Source organism: Stegastes partitus, unplaced genomic scaffold, assembly GCF_000690725.1.
Source record: "Stegastes partitus isolate 25-593 unplaced genomic scaffold, Stegastes_partitus-1.0.2 Scaffold928, whole genome shotgun sequence".
NCBI classification, from domain to species: Eukaryota; Metazoa; Chordata; class Actinopteri; family Pomacentridae; genus Stegastes; species Stegastes partitus.
Window position 1 is genome coordinate 55,566 of NW_007578659.1, and position 21,801 is coordinate 77,366.

Sequence of the window (21,801 nt, forward strand, 5' to 3'; positions counted from 1 at the left end):
AGCTAATGCTAACATCGAAAGTGAATGGTGGTGGGCGTCTTCTTCTTCTGCTTTTTTTAAGAACCTGTCACTCATTGCCGCCACCTGCTGCCCGGAGTGTGCATCCACTGTGTTTGTGCTCTCTCCGTTTGCAGGCTACTTTCTCAACATTTGATCCTAATGACTTCCCAGCAGCTCTCCACCCTGATATTCTAGCACCAGTCGATGAGCTTTTCTTTATAAATTACCTTAAGACTATGGTCTAAAAACTGCTGCCGCTCTTCTTTCACAAACTGCTTCATCATCAACATAGTCAGCACGTCTGCTGTGTGTACCGGCATGCTTTGTGTTTTCTGGTTTCCACTCTCCTTCTTGGAAATGCCATCGTAAATCATGTAGTCATTAGCTTAGAAACAGACCACACAGGTCAAAACCTCCACATCACATTTAGGATTTATTGTTTTTATGTTTCTGCTATTGCTCATACAATCTGACGTTGAGTAATCAGTAACAAAATTTTTTTTTTTTAAAAAACAACATATCCATGACTTATTTTATAATTCTTCAGCATCCTAAAAGAATCCCCCCCGCAGGAAGCAATCGATCTGTGGGCTGCTCTGCTAAAGAAATATAATTGGGGAATGGCTGGATATTAATTATTTAGCAGCCCAATCCTGAGCCTCTATGTACTTCTGTCAGCTGTAACTGGATTTCAGTCTGTGCATATTCTAATTTTGTTTGTTTCAATTCTAGGTTTTATCTGAAGCATGTTGAGGTTTTGTTTGTTTGTTTGTTTGTTTGTTTGTTTGTTTGTTTGTTTGTTTGTTCAATAATTCAAATTCATGAAGCCATCATCCTCGATGCCTCAGTACTATGTGGAGAGTCTCATGGCTTTAACCAACCTCAGCTCAGACTGAGCGAGAGGCAGGCTGTACTCAGACCAGGCCATCACTGTATCACATGGCAAACATAGAGCAGCTTAAACAGCAAGGCAACGTTTACACTCACATTCAGACTTAGGGGGTAACTTAAAGTAGTCACTGTATCGAACCTAAATGGTTTAGCTCTGTTAAAATTCTTGTTTTCCAATTTAACTGGTTTGTATTATTCTATCAAAGCAGCATGGTATCATTGAAGCCTACATGTGCATAGAAACAAGCCTGCAACATTTTAGGAATTTATCGACATAATTTCTCAAGTTATGGCACTTCTAACATTGCTCCACAGAATGGTGCAAGGAAAATTTTAAAAAAAATAATGTTACCTATGACCCCTGATTTTACACATGGTCTTTACTCATTCAATAGTCACTACTTTCAACAAAAAAATCTGTTAAATTGGAAATGATCAGGGTGGGGCACTCGGCGAATGACTCAGTAGTGTCTCACATTCCAGGAAAGTCGTATTAAGCCTCGATGATACTTCACTGCAGACATGCACAAAGTCTGTTGCGGAGACCCACAGACACCTTGTTGTTGCTATTATGCAACTATTTTATTCCACTTGGAGGACTTGGTTCCATACATGCACAGTAGGTCCTATGTACACATCCCATGCCTGCAAAATACTGCTGAGCATCCTCACTATTACCTTTGAAGCATAGTTGCGCATTCACACAAACTGTGAACTGCATGTTGACGTCTATGAAGAGGTCCATGTAGACTCTGTTGAGGAGATGATGACATTTACATCCTTTTATTCTCACGGACACAGAAGTATAACACCAGCTTAGTTACAACAGCTATGTGTCTGTGGGTGTCCGTAAGCATGTATGCACTGGAGTATAATCAAGGCTTTAGAGCTGAAGGAGGAAAATGGAGCACTTGGATGAAACCCAGTCATAACAGACAAACTCTACAGGGTCCTCTGAGTGTAAGAAACCCCAAAATGTCAGATAGTAATTTTTTGTTTTAAACCCACATGAAATAAATAGTGATATTTTTTATCAAATTGCTTAAAATATTTAAGTGAACCAAAGAAATAAAAGAAATAGAACCAACAGAAATGATTGAAACTGAATTTATTACTATGACTTGTTATTTCATCCTTCATTTCCGAAACTGTCAAAGTCTAGTCTGTATTTTGTTGCAATGCTGCGAGTGGCCGCTGGCAGCATGACCGAGTGGTTAAGTACTGTATCCAGTATCCAGTCCTCTTAGTACATCCATGGTTGAGCTCACTACCCTTTTCACAATTTATTCACATAATTACTTGTTTGATCAATTATTGATGCATTTATCTAATATTAAACACTGTCGAGCTCCATATCAGCCAGCAGGTTCAATCAAAAGAATGGGGCACTAAAGCACTTTGGCTCCCTTTGATGCACATCTTTGTTATTCCTTTTCAGTTGCTATTTTTACATTATTAGATTAAGTTTATCAGGACTGCACAATCAGATGCAATTGGAACCACGCACTGTATACAAAAGATGGACGTAGCCTCCAAGTCTTAAAGGTAAAGCCAAATGTCCTAAACCTGCATTGTTTCTAACAGCCAGCAGGAGGCGACTCCTCTAGTTGCAAAAAAAAATGTTTGTGTAGAAGTTTATATAAAAAGGAATCTACTTCTCACGTGATTTGTAACTTCATCAAAGATTTTTCTAATGAGTTCAAAGACTCAGTCACTTTTGTCAAGTCTTTCTAAATACAACATGATGTTCCTTTTTTAATTATGATCTCATTCAAAGCAACATACATACTGAGTGGGGCTTGTTTTAGGGTGGACCTACTTTGTGGTTGCCAGGTTGTAACCCTGTGTTACTCCATGTGCAGTGTCCTCAAGTTGGAAGTCAGATTAAGATGGCAATGGCCAAATTCCAAACTCGAGCCCACAAATCTAGAGGTGGCGTCACAGTCACTGTCCATCTTTATGTACAATGTGTAGCTACAACCCCATTAGTGTTACAAAGACAAAATGTGTAAGTAAACTAAAATGGAGGAAAAAGAAATTATAGAAAAAATATAAAAAGTTATACAGATGTCTTGATACTACAATGTGTTGAATTAAATGTGTCACATTAAACGGTGGTTAATACCTATGCAGTCACTTATTTTACGATTTTTAAAAATTATTTGACACTATTTTGTAGAAATCAGTTTTCACTTTGACATGAAAGCAAAAACTATAATACAAATACATTTTGCTTTCAGAGACTCTGAAAAGTAGAAAACCTTCAATGTGTAATGGTTGTCAAGTTATTGAAATAACTCCATTTGAGGTTTTAAAATGATTTAATTGCAATTTAAGTGCTGAATGTTGGTTTAATTTTGACACTGACAGTCTTTTTCAGTTTAACTCTTTTAAAAAAACTTGTGTGTAAAGTGTAAAACAGTACAAAAATGCATGAAAATTGTTACAGTTGAACAAACTCGATTTTTTTTTTGACAAAGAAACAAATATTAGAAAATATATGTTAGAAAAAAAAAAAAAAAAAAAGACACGGATGGTCTTCCATACCGCGGCCGGTCTGGCGGTGACGCAGCGGCGGGGCGGGGCCAACATTCCTGCCGTCTACTTTTGTCTCTACGTGGAGGAGGCAGGACTCCAAACTGGACGCTGTCTGGAATTTCAGGCGCACCGACAGTGAGTACCAATTTCCTGGCAACTTCTTGACCCCTTCTGCAACTATTTACAGCTAGAGTTTGTGTCGGTAGTGCTTATTAAAATAACACCGTTGTCCTAATGCTTCCTCCCAGCGATAGCAATTGAATCCTGTCTTTTTAGACGGCTGGATTTGGAGCAGCAAACAGTTTCCTGCCTATAAAACTTGCATGTCTGTCGCTAGCCGGCTAGCTTTAGCTACACCTTCACTGTAGCCTATTCATCCTCACGGCGATGGATACGTCCGAAAATACTGACATAAACTACTCTTTAAATCATTTAAACAGCGACTAAGCAACTTTTAGAGGTAGTAACTATTACTCAAACACTAAGGCAGTGAGTGGTAACTGGACATAGGTGCTGCTCTCATTATGTGGCTTTGAAAGTAGCACACAAGGTATTTTTCGAGATTTTTGTCTTTGTGTTTGTGAAAATAAAAAACGCCACAACTTGGAAGAAGAACCGGGTTGGTTCTGTTCGTACACCGAGGCTCACCGGAGGAAGCCTTATAGGTGGAGTCTGGACTATTGTTTTTTTTAAATCTTCCCGGTACACAAGCTTAACCCGAGTGTAATAGAGCCTTTGTAATGCTGCGTGTGTGTGTGTGTGTGTGTGTGTGTAACCTCAGTGTTTGCCCCTCTTGATTACAGGCCACGTTCTTCTTGTTGACACTGTATATGATACTAGTAAATGTGTTACTCTCTATTTAATAGTCCTGCCCCTCCCTCTGTGTCCCACATTTCTTTAAAAGATCAAGACATATGGCCTTTCTTTGCTGGTTAAAAAAACAACTGGTGAATCTTTTCCCACCAAAATAAGTCAGTTTGGTTATGTGCACCATGTTTTTTTTTTGCACTCAGAAAACTTGTTTACTGCACTGAGTGATTTACCAGATTTTTCCTGGAGCCCATCTGGGGCTCACTTACATCTGGGATCCCAATTGTGAATCACTGTTGGAACAGGCTCGAACAACACGGCTGTCTGACAGTATCAGAAAAAAGTCCCACATTTTACCCTGATAAATGTTGTGACTTGGAACAAGACGCGTGTTGTGAATACAGCGTTGCTCGGCGTGTCTGGCTGTCTGTCCTTGGTTTGAAGTCGTGTCGTCTCGCACAGCAGGATGCTTCGGTTTAGGTTCGAGGTATTCAGCTCTTCAAGGCAAAAGAAATACAGCTTTTGCGGGCATCGTGAGTCAAAGTTTTGTTCTTCGTGTCAGCAGCAGAGAAGGGGATGTTTGCATTTCCATTGTGGGAAAGGGGGAAGAAAAAAAAGCTCATTCTAACTATGCCTGTCATTAACCATATTGGTGTTGTTAAATTACCCATGAATGTGCATGTGCGGTATGTGTGCTATGCTTTACAACAGCTGAAGGAAAATGTAAGTTTCTCTCATGCCGTTGAACCACATGAGCACCAACTGTAGGTGTTTTAAATACAGACATTACGTGTCTGATGTTATCTGTGTACAACCAAACCAGACAGTCAGGAAGGAGAAGGGGGTGTAGTTACATTTCATCTCCACCCTGGCTTGCACCTGTGCGAATGAACAGGTTGTCCCACTTTCTGCTCAGTCAGGATTTCAAACAGACGTCTTCCCTTGTTATGCAGCTCAGTGAAAGTGATCAAATTACTATTAAGCTGTGCTGTTGTGAAGTACCTTTAAAAATATAGTCTTTGAAAGGAGAGACTATGTTTGCAAAATTTGGCAGCACTCTCCACCAAAGTTGTACCAATGTCCTAATTTTCTACTTTATAAATGTTTCTTTGTTTCCTGAAAGCTGCAAGAAAGATAAAAAATAATAATAATACTAATAATACAAGGATTACTAATTGCTTTTTCAATTACTCCCACTCATTGAATAGCTGGTCTCTATTCAAAAATTCATTAAGAGAAAAAAAAAAAAAGAAAGAAGGAAGTTAACTCAACTCAAATTCATGGCCATCTATCATATATCAAATATAACGTCACAAATATTCAGTTTCTTGATTAGTTGTCAATTGTTTTGATAATTGATCAACCAATTTGAGCTCTTTGGTTTGAGTACAAAACAAGACATTTGTGGTTGTTCACTTTTTTTTCTTAAATGCTATTGACCAAACAAGTAGTTGATTAATCGGGAAAATGATGAGCAGGTTATGTTTCACTGAAAGTATTTGTTAGTTGAAGGCCAACTACCAAGATTTTTACTGTTCTACAATGCAGACAGCTAAAAATAATCAATGCAATGCGTCATTAATGTTTTTGTCATCTGTGCTGGAGGTCAGAGCCCAGTCTCATAGCATGACCTTGAAAGCAAACAGGGATACAACGTCTTGCTCAAGGGCAAGAAGCTCATATTAGGACAGGGCGGTATTTCACAGTTACTGTGTGCCTTTCAGTGGATTGTGTGGTATTTAATGGATAATGCTTTCAGTGCTTTTGTTGAGTAATGGCAGATGCTGGTGGGTGTGGCTGCCTAACTGTTGCAGAAACAGGCTAACCCACCTGATTCAGCAGCAGCACCTCTGTAACCTGTCCAATGACATTCCTAAGTGATGGTATGGTTTCTTGTTCTGGTTATCACAGGGCTTTTTGACCTGCTTTATCATTTACTAGAATTGCACGCTTTCTTTTGGTGAAAACTACAACACCATAGAGATGAAGTTGTAAAGGTTACAGTTATGAAACCTGTCGAGCGACATTTCATTTGAATATTTCCATGATGATTCACCATATTCTCTTTGTACGCTTTATAATACCACTAAACCCAGCCCAGGGTGTTGTGCTTGCATGCAGCTGTACATGATGTCACAATTGTGTCAACTCCACGTACAGTCTTTGTTGTCGTCACCTCGTCCTTACCTGTCAGTATGGCTGTGCTTATCTTATCCACGCAGCCTGGAAAGGAAATAAAGGGCCCGTGTTGCAGACCGTTTGGTGCTTGTGAGTCAGTTTGCTTCACATCTGTGGGCGATTGTGACTGAGTAAAAATGTCCGTGTACTTTGCAGACTGTGTTGGGTGTGTGCATATGAAGTTGACCACACTTGGGAAGGGTGCCCAATCTATTTGTGTGCCTCACATTTCCCATGTAGCTGTGGATGAAACACTGGCAGGGCGGGGTGTGTCGGCTCTGCACATATAACTGAGCCATCTGGGAACAGCCCTTTAAATTGACTGAAAGATCCATCAAAGGCGATTGTAAACAGCGTCAATGTGCTGTTTTTGGCTCGACAATTAAAGCTGGTGCTCGGAAAGAAATATTTGTGTATGGGTGATGATATCCTGTTGTAAAACGAGTAAGAGAACTGACAGAGCTTCTTGAGTGAGTAATGAAATTGTCTTAAAGACTCCTTCCAGGGAAAATCAAGTTTTTTACCTTGTTAAAATGTCTATATGGTGTTATTTATACGCTGGAAGATATTTTATGAGTGAAACAAGCAGTCAACACCATTGCTGAGCATTTATAACCTTGAAACTGCAGCGTACTGATGACAATGCCAAGAACTTCCTGGGTTCTATGCTTAACAAACCTAAAGAACCAATCCTGCCAGTTGGAACTTTCTGTGTCATTAGTGGGGTTTTTTTGTTTTGTTTTTTTATGGCCTTTTTGCCTTTATTTGACAGGACAGTAGAGAGTGAGACAGGAAAGGGGGGAGAAGAATGGAGGGAAGGACCTGCAGCAAATGGCCATGGGCTGGATTCAAACCCATGACCGCTGTATCGGGGACTATAGCCCCTGTACACGGGTCACCAGCTCAACCAGTTGAGCTATAGCAGCGGCCCCTGTGTCATTATTGTTAATTGGAGTCGGTTTGTGGTTTGAACAGGTATGGCTAAATTACTCCATTAGTGCAACTTGTGGCACGTAGAGTAGTTTTACACAGAACAGAGTCGTTGGTGAGCTGGTGTGCTGAGCTGCAGAGCGTGTAGCAAAGGGTGGGTGAAGAGAGAGGCATAGATCTATACAATCTAGAGAAGCAACAGTGTAGAATTACACTGAAGCCAGTTTAAGGCAAGTATTTATATTCATGGAAAAATATTTTAAATATGTAACTTTGATGCACAGAAGGAAGTGTTTAGGGGTTTACTCAGTGACTGGAGAAGGACTTTAAAGACTACAAAGTAAATCCAGTAGCTTCTGTTGTTTTACTGCTAGAGTTCACGTGACCTGGATGACTGAAAATCAACACAGATGAGTGTATTTGTTGTCAGTTTTTCTGGAATCCCTCTTAATTTGAGTTAAAAATGCAAAACCTGCCAACCTGCGATATTTCTTTTCAATGTTTTTACACAAATGCATTAGCTCTTATCTACCAAACTCTTGTTCTGCTGCCAAGTGGTGACGTTTCAATAATGCGTTTGAACTCTATCAGAGGTATTGATGTGCTTTTAGGCAAACAGGAGCCGCTCCATTTAGGACCTTGCTGCCGCATTCGGTTGAAGAGTGCAGGAATTTTTCTCTTTGCTCCACACACACGGCCCAGCTGTCAAAGAGAGCAACTGTCTGTGGAGCCTGACACTCCGAACTCATTTTCTAGTGTAACACGGGATTTATTGCCGTGGTTTGTGACGGTGATTACAAACCCTCTATTCTTCTGTACCACCCGCGATACGTCTCACATTTGTCCACTGCCATCTGGGCCCTCGCTCCATGTACTTAACCCCTCTTCTGTTTCCACTCTGCCTCTGCCGAGGGTGTGACAAGGGCTGGCAAATGAGGTAATGTTTGTCAGCCCTCGACTTCAGCAGCCACATTTCACATCCTTTTAGAGAAAAGTTAAATATAGCAACGCTGGCACCGTCATTTTCCTAATCGTTTACTCAGGAGTTTGTGCTTGCCCTGATTTAGTGTTACTTTGTGGTAGAAAAACACTCTGTTCTCCCTGATTCACTGTGAGGCATTTAAAAATGATCTCTGTTCATGTTGTAGCTGATTAAACAAAAAACAAATCCCTTGTTATTGGTATCTCGAACCAGTTTTCTATAATGTGTAAAATAATAAAGATGTTTTTTTCTTGTGAATGATTTAGTTTGGAAAATCATGGTTGACTTTGTGGGGCAGTGTGTTAATTTATTGCTTTGTTTGTAAGAATAGCTTTATAGGAAGTGAGTCACATCTCAGAGACCACATGGCTACTGTTGAATCATCTCTTTGAATGCTATTATTAGTTTCATTCATTAAAGAGGATGCACAGTTAGTGGAATTTGGTTCATTGTCTACTTGATTGTCTGATGCTGCTGTGACCTAAAAGAGAACAGATGACAGGCATAAATGAAATGTAATATTCATCATACGGTAGCTTTTGATCAGTTTGATGTTCCTTAATTTGTGGAAACCACACATAGCCTTGCCCAGGATTTCTGACTAATCTACTCTGCCGATCAACAATCTGTGCTTCAAATCAGGGAAAGGGAACACTTCTCTGTCTGGAAAAATCTTTGATCGTCACTTCACCGCAGTATAAACCTCGTTTTGTTTTCTGAACACTTGTGTGTGGAGAGGAATGCCATCATACCAGTTTAGCCTTGGAGAGCGAGGCAGTGCTCTCTGCCTCACCTCTCTGTAAGTGAAGCTCGATCTGCCCCGGCCTCGTGCATTCCTGCGCCGCTAAAGAACAGGAAGGGGGTACTGAGAGAAATTCCTTATTTTCAGTGATTTTCAGATGGTTTTTGCCTCAGAGGAGGTCAGGAAAACTTTTCTTTTTTTTGGTGAGCAAAATAACTGCGCCTGAGTCTCATGGACTGATTGTCTTGTTTTGTGACTTCAGTCTTTACACATTTAAAAAAAAATCTCTCTCCTGGGCGAGGATGACACTTTTCTAAAATAAAAGCCTCACAGAAGGCTAACAAATGTTTCACTAAATGCTTTATTTGTGTCGTCACATAAAACTTGGTGCAGTCAGGATTGTTTTGTAGGTCAGACGAAAAGGCAAAAATAGTAAAGTAAGAAATTTAGAAGAGGCTGTGAGCAAATGTACAAGAAAGGCTGCTTTGGTCGTAGCTCCTATAGCAATTATTTATACAGCATGGACTTGTTGCTGTACAATGGAGCTAACAGGAAATTACTTTGATTAGGGGAGTGAGATGTGCTTGGAAAAGGAAAAGGCCTAAAGAGAACAGTAGATGAGATCAGCAGGGTGGGGAGCAGTGAGAGGTAAATGAGGTGCTATTTTAAGAGTTTTTAGGCCTGACAGAAGATGGGGAGTGACTTTTTTTCTACCTGGAGAGGAAAGTTCACCTCTCTATTGCCAAGGAGGCACAAAACGTGCGACTGCTTGGCAATCTGTGGTGCGGATTATCAGCCCTAGACGAGGTCGTGTGGATGTGTGTAGTGACTGAAAAGATGTTTATGGGAGGCTGATGATAAAGATGGAGATTGGCTCAAGTTGTTCTTCCAGTTATTTTCAGACCTTGCTGATGACTCTTTTCTTTCCACAGTTATACTTTTTTCTGAGTGACCACTTCAGGTCAATCACAGAAAAATGTCTGGAAAGATAACAAAAGAAGACTTGGAGGAGATGAGAGAGATCTTTGGGAAAATTGGTGAGTATTAACCATGTTACTGTGATATTCTGCTATTAATTGGATAAATAGTTGTGCAAACAACATATTATGTGGACCAAATAATATTGTAAGAGTTCAAGCTTTAGTTTTGTTTTACTGTAAATGTAACTTCTGCTCGGCATTTTTTTTTTTTTTTGTCAAATGATTGGCAAAAATACACACCAGTCAGCCACAACATTCGCTGACCAGTGAAGTGCACACTTTACACATGTGTCCTGCGGCCGTGGCTTGATGGGTCAGAACTGTTCTGGCGGCATGATATCAGGCAGGCAGTTTAATGTTGTGGCTGATTGGTGTAAATGAGAGAGCTGATTATGAAAATACTTGGTGCAGAAGTTCCAGTCTTTGTTGCACCTGGTGTCTGATGGTTCTGTCTGTTTCTGTAGATCTGGATAACGATGGACATATCTGTGATTATGAACTCCATGAGCTCCTCAAAGATGCTGGCGTTTGCCTACCTGGATACAGAGTTCGAGAGATCATCCAGAAACTCGATCGCAACAAGGATAATAAAATCAGCTTTGATGAGTTTTTGTCGGTACGTTAACCAGAGCTGAGAGCAGCTCATGATTTCAAGCATGACAAGTTTTCACTCTCTGGTCAGAGCTTTTTCTTTCTGTGAATTAGTCTTTGTTTTCCGCTGTTCCTAAAAGCACCTCTCCCGTCTGAGCGGGACCTCTATGCAAAGCAGCTTTTAGCAGCTACGTGCGCAATAGAGTTGAAAGGCCTCTACCGATCACACACACACACACACACACACACACACACACTCCAGGAATGTGGAAGTGAGGTCAGCAAAGTTAAGTGAGCTCCAGAATTTCTTTTGAGAAGTGATGAAGGAGCAGTCATTCACAGAGGCGGCTTCTCGTGCCGTATGATTCAAAGTGTCAGGATCAGGAGGGTTGACCAAAACCCTAAAATTGGCCATTTTAGGCAGTCTTTATGATCTAATGAGGACAACCACTTTATGATAATAAAATAATAACATTTATTAATATTGTGCCTTTTGTAACAAGTTCTTTACATGGGAAAGCTGGGTTTTAGCAGGACAACACTAAAGCACTTAAACGATATTTTAGCATAAGAACAAATAAATGAAACAAAATACCGAATGAAATACACAGTTAAACAAAGGCACACGTGTTCCTTTATGTGGCCACTTCTTAAAAGAAATGATGTAAACACAGTTGAAAGGCAAAACATGTTAAAGGTAAGATTTTGTAATTTGTGAAGGTGATCCCTCTTTGGCGATTAATAAGTTGTTTTTTTTTGTATTGGTCTTTTTTTGACATTACAAAGCTGGGTTTTACAGTCCAATACTGTTCAGTACAGGCTTAATAAAGAACAACTAAACAAAATATATTTTTATCCCTATAATCTAGATTGAAAGCATATGAAATTCATGTAAATATCCTCCTTATAGCCCAAGCATGTACAAGTGAAAAACACCTTTGTGCTACATTTGCAAACTGAAAAGCTTTGTTATTTACCCAAAGTGATGACTGTATTGTTGTGGTTGCCTCTTTTACCTACAGTGCATAAGAAATGCAAGCCAGCATCCTGCGACCTTGTGTATGTGTGTGGTCAAGAGTGCTGTGCTTTTTAAACAAGTCTCCCAGTGCCAGGCTACACAGTTCATTGTGGTCACAGCAGTGCTTGTAGAGCTGAGGTCACTGATGAAGCAGCGATAAGTTCAGCTGCAGGAAGTATCGGGCACATTACCATTGAATGCATATTGTCGAAGCCGCTCGGACTGACGCCGCCCACATGTTGGGCTCTACTGATAAGGGACGTGCAGTACGAAGCCCTCACCGCTGGGCTCCGTATGGTCTCATTATTTAAGACTGGTTTAATGCTAGGATGTGGGAAAGAGCCTGAAGGTGGAGTTAATGTGGAGGCTGATGACAGCTGCTGCTCTGGGGTTTTACTGTTGTTGTTGATTACGCTAATGACATACTGACTCTCACACACACTCAACACTGTAATACTTAGGTTGGATGTGAAGTGACTGCACAGTGATCAGTGTCTGTCACCTCTAGAACATAATAATAAGAAATAAATGAATTAATTAAACAGAATATATGTTAATAAACTGGTGTCAACATGTTCAACATTTTACCAAGTGTTAACAGTTGATACTAATACTGGGGAAAACAAGGTGGCCTTACATACTATACATATTTTACTAGTTACATTTTTATTTTGTTTCCATACTTGTGTCTTATCTGCTCTGTGTACACGCAGCCTGCAGCCCAGTTCAACCAAACAGTCTCATAACTTTTGTCACAAGACTGTTTGTCGCAGCTGAGTCACTGAAGGCTTCACAGTTGTGCTGACAAGTGCAGACGTTTTTGTTTCTTAAAATGTCTGGGTAATGCAAATGGTTTACATTTGTCAAACTTTTAAATTAGACAAGCAGTGTGAAGTGATTTTTTGAATATCACAATGTAAGGATTAGATTTGGTTAACAAATAGCTAAATAGAACAGTGCGTCATAGATGAGTAGTTCAAGGACCATTGGAAAGTTGAAAGTCTTCATGAATATTTCTGTTTTTATGATAAATACTGTTGTTTCAGGTTCAGAGGTTTAATAAACACAGTGTTTCAGTCCTTTTGTATTGTTGAAAACCTCAGGAACTAGCCGAGACCTTCACCAATATTGTGTCAGCTTCTTAGCTTGAAGGTTGGTTTTATCTTTCCATGCCAGGGAGGAGAAATTCCAGCAGTACTACTGTGTCTGCCAAGTGACTTTGGCTGCTACCATTTTGGCTAACAGGAGCTCGTTAAGACAACAAGGAAACATCAGTTAAAGGAGAGAAGATGATGGAGGATTTTGCACAACAGTATGACTGTAGCTAAAGATTGTTGCCGTCATTGATTGATCTGTTGATTTGTTTTTTTTGATTTAGTTGGAATTTTTGGTATAATATGTCATTGACCCACTATAGGTAGTTTGTGCTTCCAAAGATTATCTGTGATTACAACCTGATTCACCAGAATGAAGGATGACAAAACATAGAGCTGATCAGGTTGTGATTATTGTGTGGATTTATTTCCATTGTTGATTCATCAAATTATTTTCTCGATCTATAAAACTAAATGAAAAGGAAAACTAAATGAACTGCTTCACTCAGACTGATTCATCTGTTATCAAAATAGTTGGAGACTAATTTAATAGTTGACAATTAATCGATTATTTGATTGTTGTAGCAGCCTTGTTTTATTTTGCCTGTCTTTTTTATTTGTAGTTGGTACTGCCATAGAGAAGTTATTTATTTTATATCATATGGTTTAGAACTGGGGTGGCAAGGTGGATCAGTGTTTAGCACTGTTGCCTCGCAGCAAGAAGGTCACCGGTTCGCGTCCTAGTGAGGACACTTGGGATTTTTCTACGTGGAGTTTGCATGTTCTCCCCGGGTTCTCCTGCTTCCTCCCACACAGTCCAAAAACATGTTTAGGTTAATTGGTGATTCTAAATTATCCGTAGGTGTGAATGTGAGTGTGCTTGGTTGTCTGTCTCTAAGTGTAGCCCTGTGATAGACTGGTGACCTGTCCAGGGTGTCCCTGCCTTCACCCTGAGTCAGCTGGGATAGACTCCAGCCCCCCATGACCCTAGTGAGGATTAAGTGGTGTATAGATGATGGATGGATGGTTTAGAACTGAGGATAATTTATGGTGCTGTTTAGTTGAACTGCTTGATACTTTTCATTTTTTTCTTCAGTAAATGGGCAACACATTAAAACCACGTAATGATGTAAAGTTGTCCAATACTGCCACTTTTAACCAATCATAAACTGAATTTTAACGTTCGTAATGGCAGAATTTGTTGCAGAGGTGTTGTATGAGTTGCATAGATAGACCGTGTGTAAATCAGCCGCTGTGTCAGTCAAAGGTTTCAGTTTGTGCTTTCGGGGTAAAGATTCTTTGGTGATAGTTGGATCGATGCTGACACGAGAGATTTGCGATAATTGAAATAACTGTTGTTTCTTACAAAAAATAAGTCTGTCAGGTTTTGTTTTTGGAGGGTTTATTTTGTTTGCGAATTTGTACAGCAGTCACTTATCCGCTAATCAAAATGTCTAATGAACCAGCTTAACTATTAATGTAGGAGTTTGAGGCAGAGTGGTCACTGCTTTCTGACTATTCCTTGGTATAATTTTAGATCGTCCAGGAGCTGAAGGGAAGTCAAGTAGCAAAAACTTTCCGCAAGGCCATCAACAGAAAAGAAGGCATCCTGGCTATTGGAGGGACGTCTGAGCTGTCAAGCGAAGGAACACAACACTCGTTCTCTGGTACGTCACAGACAGTCCTGACTTCATGCTCATTGTGTATTTCCTCTTTCCAGTTGTGGCTAATGTTTGTCATAAGTTATTGACTTTGTACCCGCTGCAGTTCAGTTATAGTTGCTTCATTTACCATTGTAGGAACCCGTAATGGACCCACTGAGATCAGTTTATTATGAGCGATGCTGTCACATTATATTGTTGTTTTGCTTTTAACTGACGGCTGTATATGTTCATGTTTGCAGAGGAAGAGCGATATGCCTTTGTGAACTGGATTAACACTGCTCTGGAAAACGACCTCGACTGCCAACATGTCCTGCCCATGGATCCAAACACAGACTCTCTCTTCAAGTCTGTTGGAGACGGTATAGTCCTCTGGTGAGAGCTCCTGTTCCCCTCCCTCACACAGCTACACTTCTGAAATAAGTGACACATACCTGCGTCCCACTGCACTTAGTTTTGTTGTCACATTCTGGGCATTAAAAAAAAAAGCACACATGTTCCTGTATTGTAGAGGAGGAAACTGACATTTCTTCAATAATACTACATTCATGAAAATAAATCTAGAGAAATGATTCTGGTGTTTCTGAGAAATGGTTCTGTAATTGTAATATTCAACTAGATGCATTTTATTTTGTGTTTACAAAAACAAAAATAAAAGAAAGTTTACAGGAAGAAATGAAAGGAGAGAAGGAGCAAAAGTTTTACAATTGCAGAAAAGAGATGGTTGTATGTTAAACCCCTTTGGCCACCAGAATCCCCTGAAAGTTTCATTTTTGACACTAAGTTTTTTACTGTCAGTTGATGTTCATGTCAGTTGAACACTGATCTTGTGCAAACAACATGTGGGTGGCTGATGAACATCTGATAAAAGTTCATGTTTGATTTTGTATGCAGCAAAATGATCAACCTGTCAGTGCCAGACACCATCGACGAGAGGACAATAAATAAGAAGAAGCTGACGCCGTTCACAGTACAGGTCAGTCAAAATTAGTTTATGCTGCTGCTGCGTGTGTATTGGCAAATGTTCTTACAGCTGATGATTTGTGCCCTACAGGAGAATCTGAACCTGGCCCTGAACTCTGCTTCTGCCATCGGCTGCCATGTGGTGAACATCGGTGCTTTAGACCTGAAAGAAGGGAAGCCTCATCTGGTGCTGGGCCTGCTGTGGCAGATCATTAAGATTGGTCTCTTTGCTGACATTGAGCTCAGCAGAAATGAAGGTAGAGGTTATAGTTGAAATGATCAGTTGTATAAATGTATTTGAGTCCCATCTCTAGGACTCCCTGGTCTCTTGTTATATAATTTAACTGATCATTAACGCCCATCAACAGCGCTGGCGGCACTGCTGAGAGACGGGGAAACCCTGGAGGACCTGATGAAGCTGTCACCAGAAGAACTGCTGTTACGCTGGGCAAACTTTCACCTGGAAAATGCCGGCTATCAGAAGATCAACAACTTCAGCGGCGACATTAAAGTGGGTCTACTCGCTGGCATTGAATTCAGTTGCTGTACATAGACACAAGCTGCAGACAGAAGAAAAACCAGATAATATCACTTATAAGCAACTGCTTGGAATTACATGCTTTTAAGGGTCTTGCAAGAAGAGTTTCTAGGTTGTTTTTTTTAAAGCTATTCTTTGCTTGTTTATTTTCCTGCACTTGTCTGGTGACTAGACCCACCAACACAGGCGTCTGTCAGCACACCTCAACAGGTAGTCCGTGTTTGTGTTTGCACAAAGTCGCACAAATATCCGCCTTGGCTGCTCCAAAAATGGGAGTGAGTGGGTGGTATCTCTGGCTAACACAGGCAAATGTGTATGACGGGGATCGAGTTAAAAGTGATTTTGGTTGTTTGGAGACATGCATTTTACTAGGACGTTCATATACATAATCTATATGTTAGACTGCTGGTTGGAAAATGTCATTATACTTTTGGACACTGGCGGGCCACTGTCGGATGTACAGATATCCACTGCACCTGTCATGTTTTTCTCATGTCATCACCGCATTACGAATCAGATGTCAGACGTTTTCGAACATAGTATGCTTTTGTTGTTTCTGATCTAATTATTTCAACATTTTGCAGTCTAATTCTGTAAAATGGATGTATAAAATTCAACAATTGTGTTCACAGCTTTTACTTATATACTAAATCTGTGTTGTACACTGTGTACAATTTAAGTTGTTGCTAAGTAGTTTATCAGTATCTCTCAGAAAGTAAAGCTGTCTTCAGAGGGTTTTCTTGTCGCTTCAAGAGTGGGAATCAAATTTGTATTTGTTTGTTTTCTTTGCTTGTTTTCCAGGACTCAAGGGCCTATTTCCACCTCCTGAATCAAATCTCTCCAAAAGGCAACGAGGAAGATCAGAAACGCATAGACATCGACATGACAGGATTCAGTGTAAGCACTTTGACAGTCGGCGCTCACAGCTGAGCATCCTCACCACATGCTAACAGCTGCCCCTGATCCGAGCATGTGTGTGATCTGTGTGTTGTTCAGGAGAAAGACGACCTGAAGAGGGCAGAAGCCATGCTGCTGCAGGCTGACAGGCTCGGCTGTCGACAGTTTGTCACCCCATGTGACGTTGTCAGCGGAAACCCCAAACTCAACCTTGCATTTGTGGCTAATCTGTTTAACAAATATCCAGCACTGACCAAACCTGAGGGTGAAGACATTGACTGGGGACTGTTGGAAGGTGGGTACAGAGACAAATTCAAGGTTGTTATCAAATGTAGACGAAGGCCAAGGTTACACTCCTGTGTGGTGAAACACAAGGACAGCTGCCAACACATGGCGGTTCCTATTATGCTACTTTCTAGCCTGCTTGGAGGATGTGGTCCAGTTTATTTCAATTTGATTTTGATAGTCCCATCTCACAACATAAGTCATCTCCGGGCACTTCACATAGTAAGGTAATGACCTTACAATATTATATATAGAGAAAAACCACCCAACAAATCCAACAATTCACAACTGAGCACTTTGGCTTGGAGAGATGTGAGATTCTCAGTGTATCATGGGAAATCCCCGCAGTAGCCTGGGCAAATCAGCCTAATCAGCATAATTAAGGGATTCAGGATAACTGAGCCTGCTATAACTATAAACTTCATCAAATGCAAAGTTTTAAGCCTCATCTTATAAGTGAAGAGGGTGTCTGTCCATCAAAGCCTGACTGGGAGCTGGTTTACACAGCAGAGGAGATGATAGCTGAAGGCTCTGACTCCCAGTCTGGTTTTTAGAAGCACAAGTAACCCTCACTCTATAAGTTTGGTCTCTTTGTTTCTTGCAACCAGAACAGCACAAACAAAAACACAAATACAAAAATATCACCTCTAACATGATCAATTTAAAAAAAATAAAAAGTGTAGCTGCATAAGAAGCTACTGCCTGAGAAGAAGCAGCTCTGAACACACAGCTGAAATAAAAAAACAAAACTGACATGCCTGCAGGCTCATTTTTGCGGAAACAACTTTTAATGGGACGGTAACACACTCCTAGTTTTGGCTTCTAGTGGATTTATTAGGTAACATGCAGATCATACATTCACTATTCACTTCTGTATTCTCTATTAAGTTCCTGAGTCCTTCGATCTTTTGCTGTTTAGGTGAAACGAGGGAAGAGAGGACATTTAGAAACTGGATGAACTCCCTGGGAGTGAACCCGCATGTGAACCATCTGTATGGGTACGTACCAACAACAAAACCAGAGCACAGTTTATCTCAATCCTGTGTACGCTGGCATCTGAAGAGTTTTCATAACTTATGGGGTCTTACATTCTTCTTTTATTTCTTATTTAATATCGATGATTATCAAACACAGTGTTCAAATGTCCTTCCAGAGACCTGCAGGACGCCATCGTCATCTTTCAGCTCTATGAGAGGATTAAAGTCGCGGTTGATTGGAACAGCAAGGTCAACAAGCCGCCTTATCCCAAACTGGGAACCAACATGAAGAAGGTAGACCAGACTTCTTTTTTCCTTTTCGAAGTCAAGAACAAAAAATGTGGCTTTCTTATTTCAGCTACTTTATTTTGTGCCCCCAGCTGGAGAACTGTAACTACGCAGTGGAGCTGGGCAAAACAGCCAAGTTCTCCCTGGTTGGCATCGGCGGGCAGGACCTGAACGATGGCAACGCCACCCTGACTCTGGCTCTGGTGTGGCAGCTGATGAGGAGGTGAGACATCATTACAGCAATATCGCTTGAGGAAAGAATGGAATATAAGCACATTTCTGAAGTCGGAACACTGCTTCCCCTTTTTAGTCAACAAGAAAATAAAAACATAAACGGCCTGGTGTGCCAAGAAAGCATGAGATTTGGAACGTACGGCAGATTTTCACATCTGAAGTGTCTTCATTAGCATAACAATTAGACTTATTTAGTACGTAAATGGGTGAAAATAAGTAAGAGTAAACACGTTATGTTTGAAGATATTAAAAAAACTTAAAATGCTGAATGAAAGTAGCTTCATAAAGGCACTGAAGAGCTTTCCTAGAAAATTTTAAATAAAAATGTTTCCTATAATTTGGTACATAACCATGAATTGTGGTATTTGTTTTTCAGTCAGGAGTTTTCAGCTTTAAAACACTGTAATTGCCATTTGACTTCATTGCTAGATTTACTGTGCTAGCTCTGTATATTTACTGTAAATGGTTTCTAGGGAGCTGGTAGTTGTAGCTGGTAACCTCCATTTCATTCCAGTGGTGCTGTTGGTGTGTGTTTTTCCAGACTGCAACCACGATCTCATAAATTCCGCTGATGTTGACTCTTAAAAAGGAAAAACAGTGTCAAGAATTGAAGTGTCTTCCTTATCATTTTTGGACTTTGAATTTAAAAAAAAAACAAAACAACAAATAAGATAACTGTTTTTTGTTCAGTTCATATGAACATGCTGCCCCTCCACTCTTTCAGATACACGCTGAATGTGCTGGAGGAACTGGGTGACGGAGAGAAAGTAAACGATGACATCATTGTGAAATGGGTGAACAAAACGCTAGCAGAGGCTGGAAAGTCGAGTAAGATTTCAAGTTTTAAGGTAAACCAGCCTTCTCACTTCTTGTTTATCTGTGTGTGTGAACTCCAACATTAAAGGTGGAGTACGCAATTCTAATTGAACAAACTTTTTACGGTATCACCAAATGGAGCAATGTGAGAAGATGTGGTCACATGAGTGAGGTTGGGTCTCATCTTACTGAAGCCTTGTGGATGCTCACACAGATAACTGCAGACACGTAATTGTTGTAATTATGCAACTATGCAGTCAGCTTTGTGTCCGTTCCATATTTCCTGCATGTGCGATGCTGCTGTTTTCATGGAGTCGCTGTGCGTGCCCAAATTTTGTCCACAAAGGGCTCAACGTAGTCTCTCGCTGATTTGGGCAGGTGACGCAATTTTCAACACTTGGATCCTTGTCTGGCCTCCCCAGCCAATCTGTAGTACATAATGATCGTCATCATTCTGCTATAGATGGAAATACACCCTGGCTTGTTTGTGTTTCTTTAAACCAATCACTGTCATCATGGGTGAGACTAAACAAAAGAAGCAGCTGCGATGTTTTTCCTTAAAACATTCACTGGTGAAATTGATGTGGTGGGATATTTGCATGCAAAAAGATGAGCAGGCTAATGGTAGGCTTCTACACGCACCCTGCATCCGGTGAGGTGGACTATTCGGAGCGCAGTGGGTGCAAAAAGTAAAACAGGCTTGTAGTGGTACTGTGTTCCGTTGTCTTCTGTACCACCGTTTGAAGTCAGTTTAACAACAAGTATTTGAAACACAAGTGAGACGAGTTCTTTGTTTCAAGAGTTTAATTAGAAAATAAAAAATATACAAAATCACACGGTCAAAAAACTGTCGCTTCCAACAACTCTGGCTTCAATCGGATGAATTAAGCCTCATCAGACACATTGCAGTGACGCAGCCTTACTTGATTGGAAGCTCAGATTACAATCTTTTTTAAACTTAACATTACTACATTATGCATTTTGTTAAATACAGTCTTCCAGAATCATAATAAAGTTATCAATCTTTAATATTACTAATTTGCTTTCAATTGAATCAAATGTAAAACAATGAATCCGGCCCATAAGTGATTAGGCAGGTTGGCTGCTGATGGAGATCATGAGATGTGGTTGGAAGCTCACATGTGGGCTTTTGACTTTAGATTATTTTGTTACACACACTGTGAGGCAGGTCTGTGTGTTAGCTGTCTAATCTGTGTGTCGTGTGGCCATCAGGACAAGGAGATCAGCAGCAGTATGGCAGTATTGGAACTGATAGACGCCATCCAGCCCGGCAGCATCAACTACGAGCTGATTAAAACCGGCAGCCTCTGTGAAGACGACAAGCTGGAGAATGCCAAGTAAGAACTAAAAGAAAGAGAAGCAGCCTTCTGTGTTTACGTTGCTTAACGACATACGAGTAAATCCCTGTGTCCTCTGTAGATACGCCGTCTCCATGGCGAGGAAGATCGGAGCTCGCGTCTACGCTCTGCCAGAAGACCTCGTGGAGGTCAAGCCTAAAATGGTGATGACAGTCTTCGCCTGCTTGATGGGTCGGGGGATGAAGCGAGTTTAAGCGAGCGGCTGGAATCATTGTGACACTTCTTCCTACCTACCCACAGGCCATTAGCGTTTTGAAAGAGCTCCCCCAACTGAAGGAATGAAGGTTTTTGGGGTTTTTTGGGGTTTTTTTGGAATCAGTCAGAATCATACATTTGCATGTCTCCCAGCCTCTTTTCATTAACAGAGGCGTTTATCTGAAGAATATCATGCTGCTCTCTTATTTAAACCAGAGGCTACAACACTAAACTGTCTAAAGAGAAGGCTCTCATCAACTTGTTACTTTCAATATGCAGAACTCTTAATGTATAAGAATGCTGTTTTTTTTAAGCGAGTATGCATATTTCCAGCTGCAAGGTTGTTTACATATTTTATTTAGACTGATAAGTAAATTATAGCCTTGACTAAGCAACACACATTCCTGAATACCATACTTATGAATAAATGCTTGAGAAGAAATGAAAGTCAGAGAGGCGGGATGTTTCGGTGGAGCACACTTCAAAAAACACCCAAACATTTCCTCTCGCTAAATGAAGTTACAAGCATGTCTTAATAACTGGCACGATAAACATATCTGTATACAGAAGCCATAAGGTCACGTTATATTAATGACCAGCGTGATTCGCTGTCTGTATTCTTGTACTCGTCATATGTTTGTTTCTTGGGATTATTATGCGAGGTAAATGCTGTTTTTTGGGTCATCTGGTGTTCGTTGTATTGGGCTTCTGTTTTTTGTTTTTTTTTTGTTTGTTTGTTTTTTAAGTATCTGTTACGTTGGATGAGGAGCCGGCGGACTCCTGGCTTCTGCTGCGCCTTCTCGTCTCAAAGACA

General features: G+C 40.5%; 1 protein-coding gene across 2 annotated transcripts; it reads left to right on the plus strand.

Annotated features, from left to right (window-relative positions):
• Nucleotides 1-3,490: 3,490 nt before the first annotated feature.
• On the plus strand, nt 3,491-21,795 carry pls3 (plastin 3 (T isoform)). Of its 2 annotated transcripts, none has more exons than XM_008293984.1 (16): nt 3,491-3,564; nt 10,004-10,108; nt 10,516-10,667; nt 14,292-14,421; nt 14,658-14,790; nt 15,310-15,391; nt 15,470-15,635; nt 15,747-15,889; nt 16,718-16,813; nt 16,913-17,108; nt 18,018-18,096; nt 18,252-18,369; nt 18,456-18,586; nt 19,322-19,445; nt 20,647-20,771; nt 20,854-21,795. In XM_008293984.1, the coding sequence occupies exons 2-16, from the start codon at nt 10,048-10,050 to the stop codon at nt 20,984-20,986; spliced, it is 1,869 nt and encodes a 622-aa protein (XP_008292206.1). In that variant the 5' UTR covers nt 3,491-3,564; nt 10,004-10,047; the 3' UTR covers nt 20,987-21,795. The 2 variants fall into 2 exon arrangements, with proteins under 2 accessions (XP_008292206.1, XP_008292207.1); XM_008293985.1 differs by lacking the exon at nt 3,491-3,564 and adding an exon at nt 4,353-4,772.
• Nucleotides 21,796-21,801: the final 6 nt, after the last annotated feature.

Coding starts and splice junctions, on each gene's coding strand:
- pls3 (XM_008293984.1), top strand. CDS start 10,048: ATGTCTGGAAAGATAACAAAAGAAGACTTGGAGGAGATGAGAGAGATC. Junction 10,109..10,515: donor AGAGATCTTTGGGAAAATTG/GTGAGTATTAAC, acceptor CTGTTTCTGTAG/ATCTGGATAACGATGGACAT. Junction 14,422..14,657: donor AACACAACACTCGTTCTCTG/GTACGTCACAGA, acceptor TCATGTTTGCAG/AGGAAGAGCGATATGCCTTT.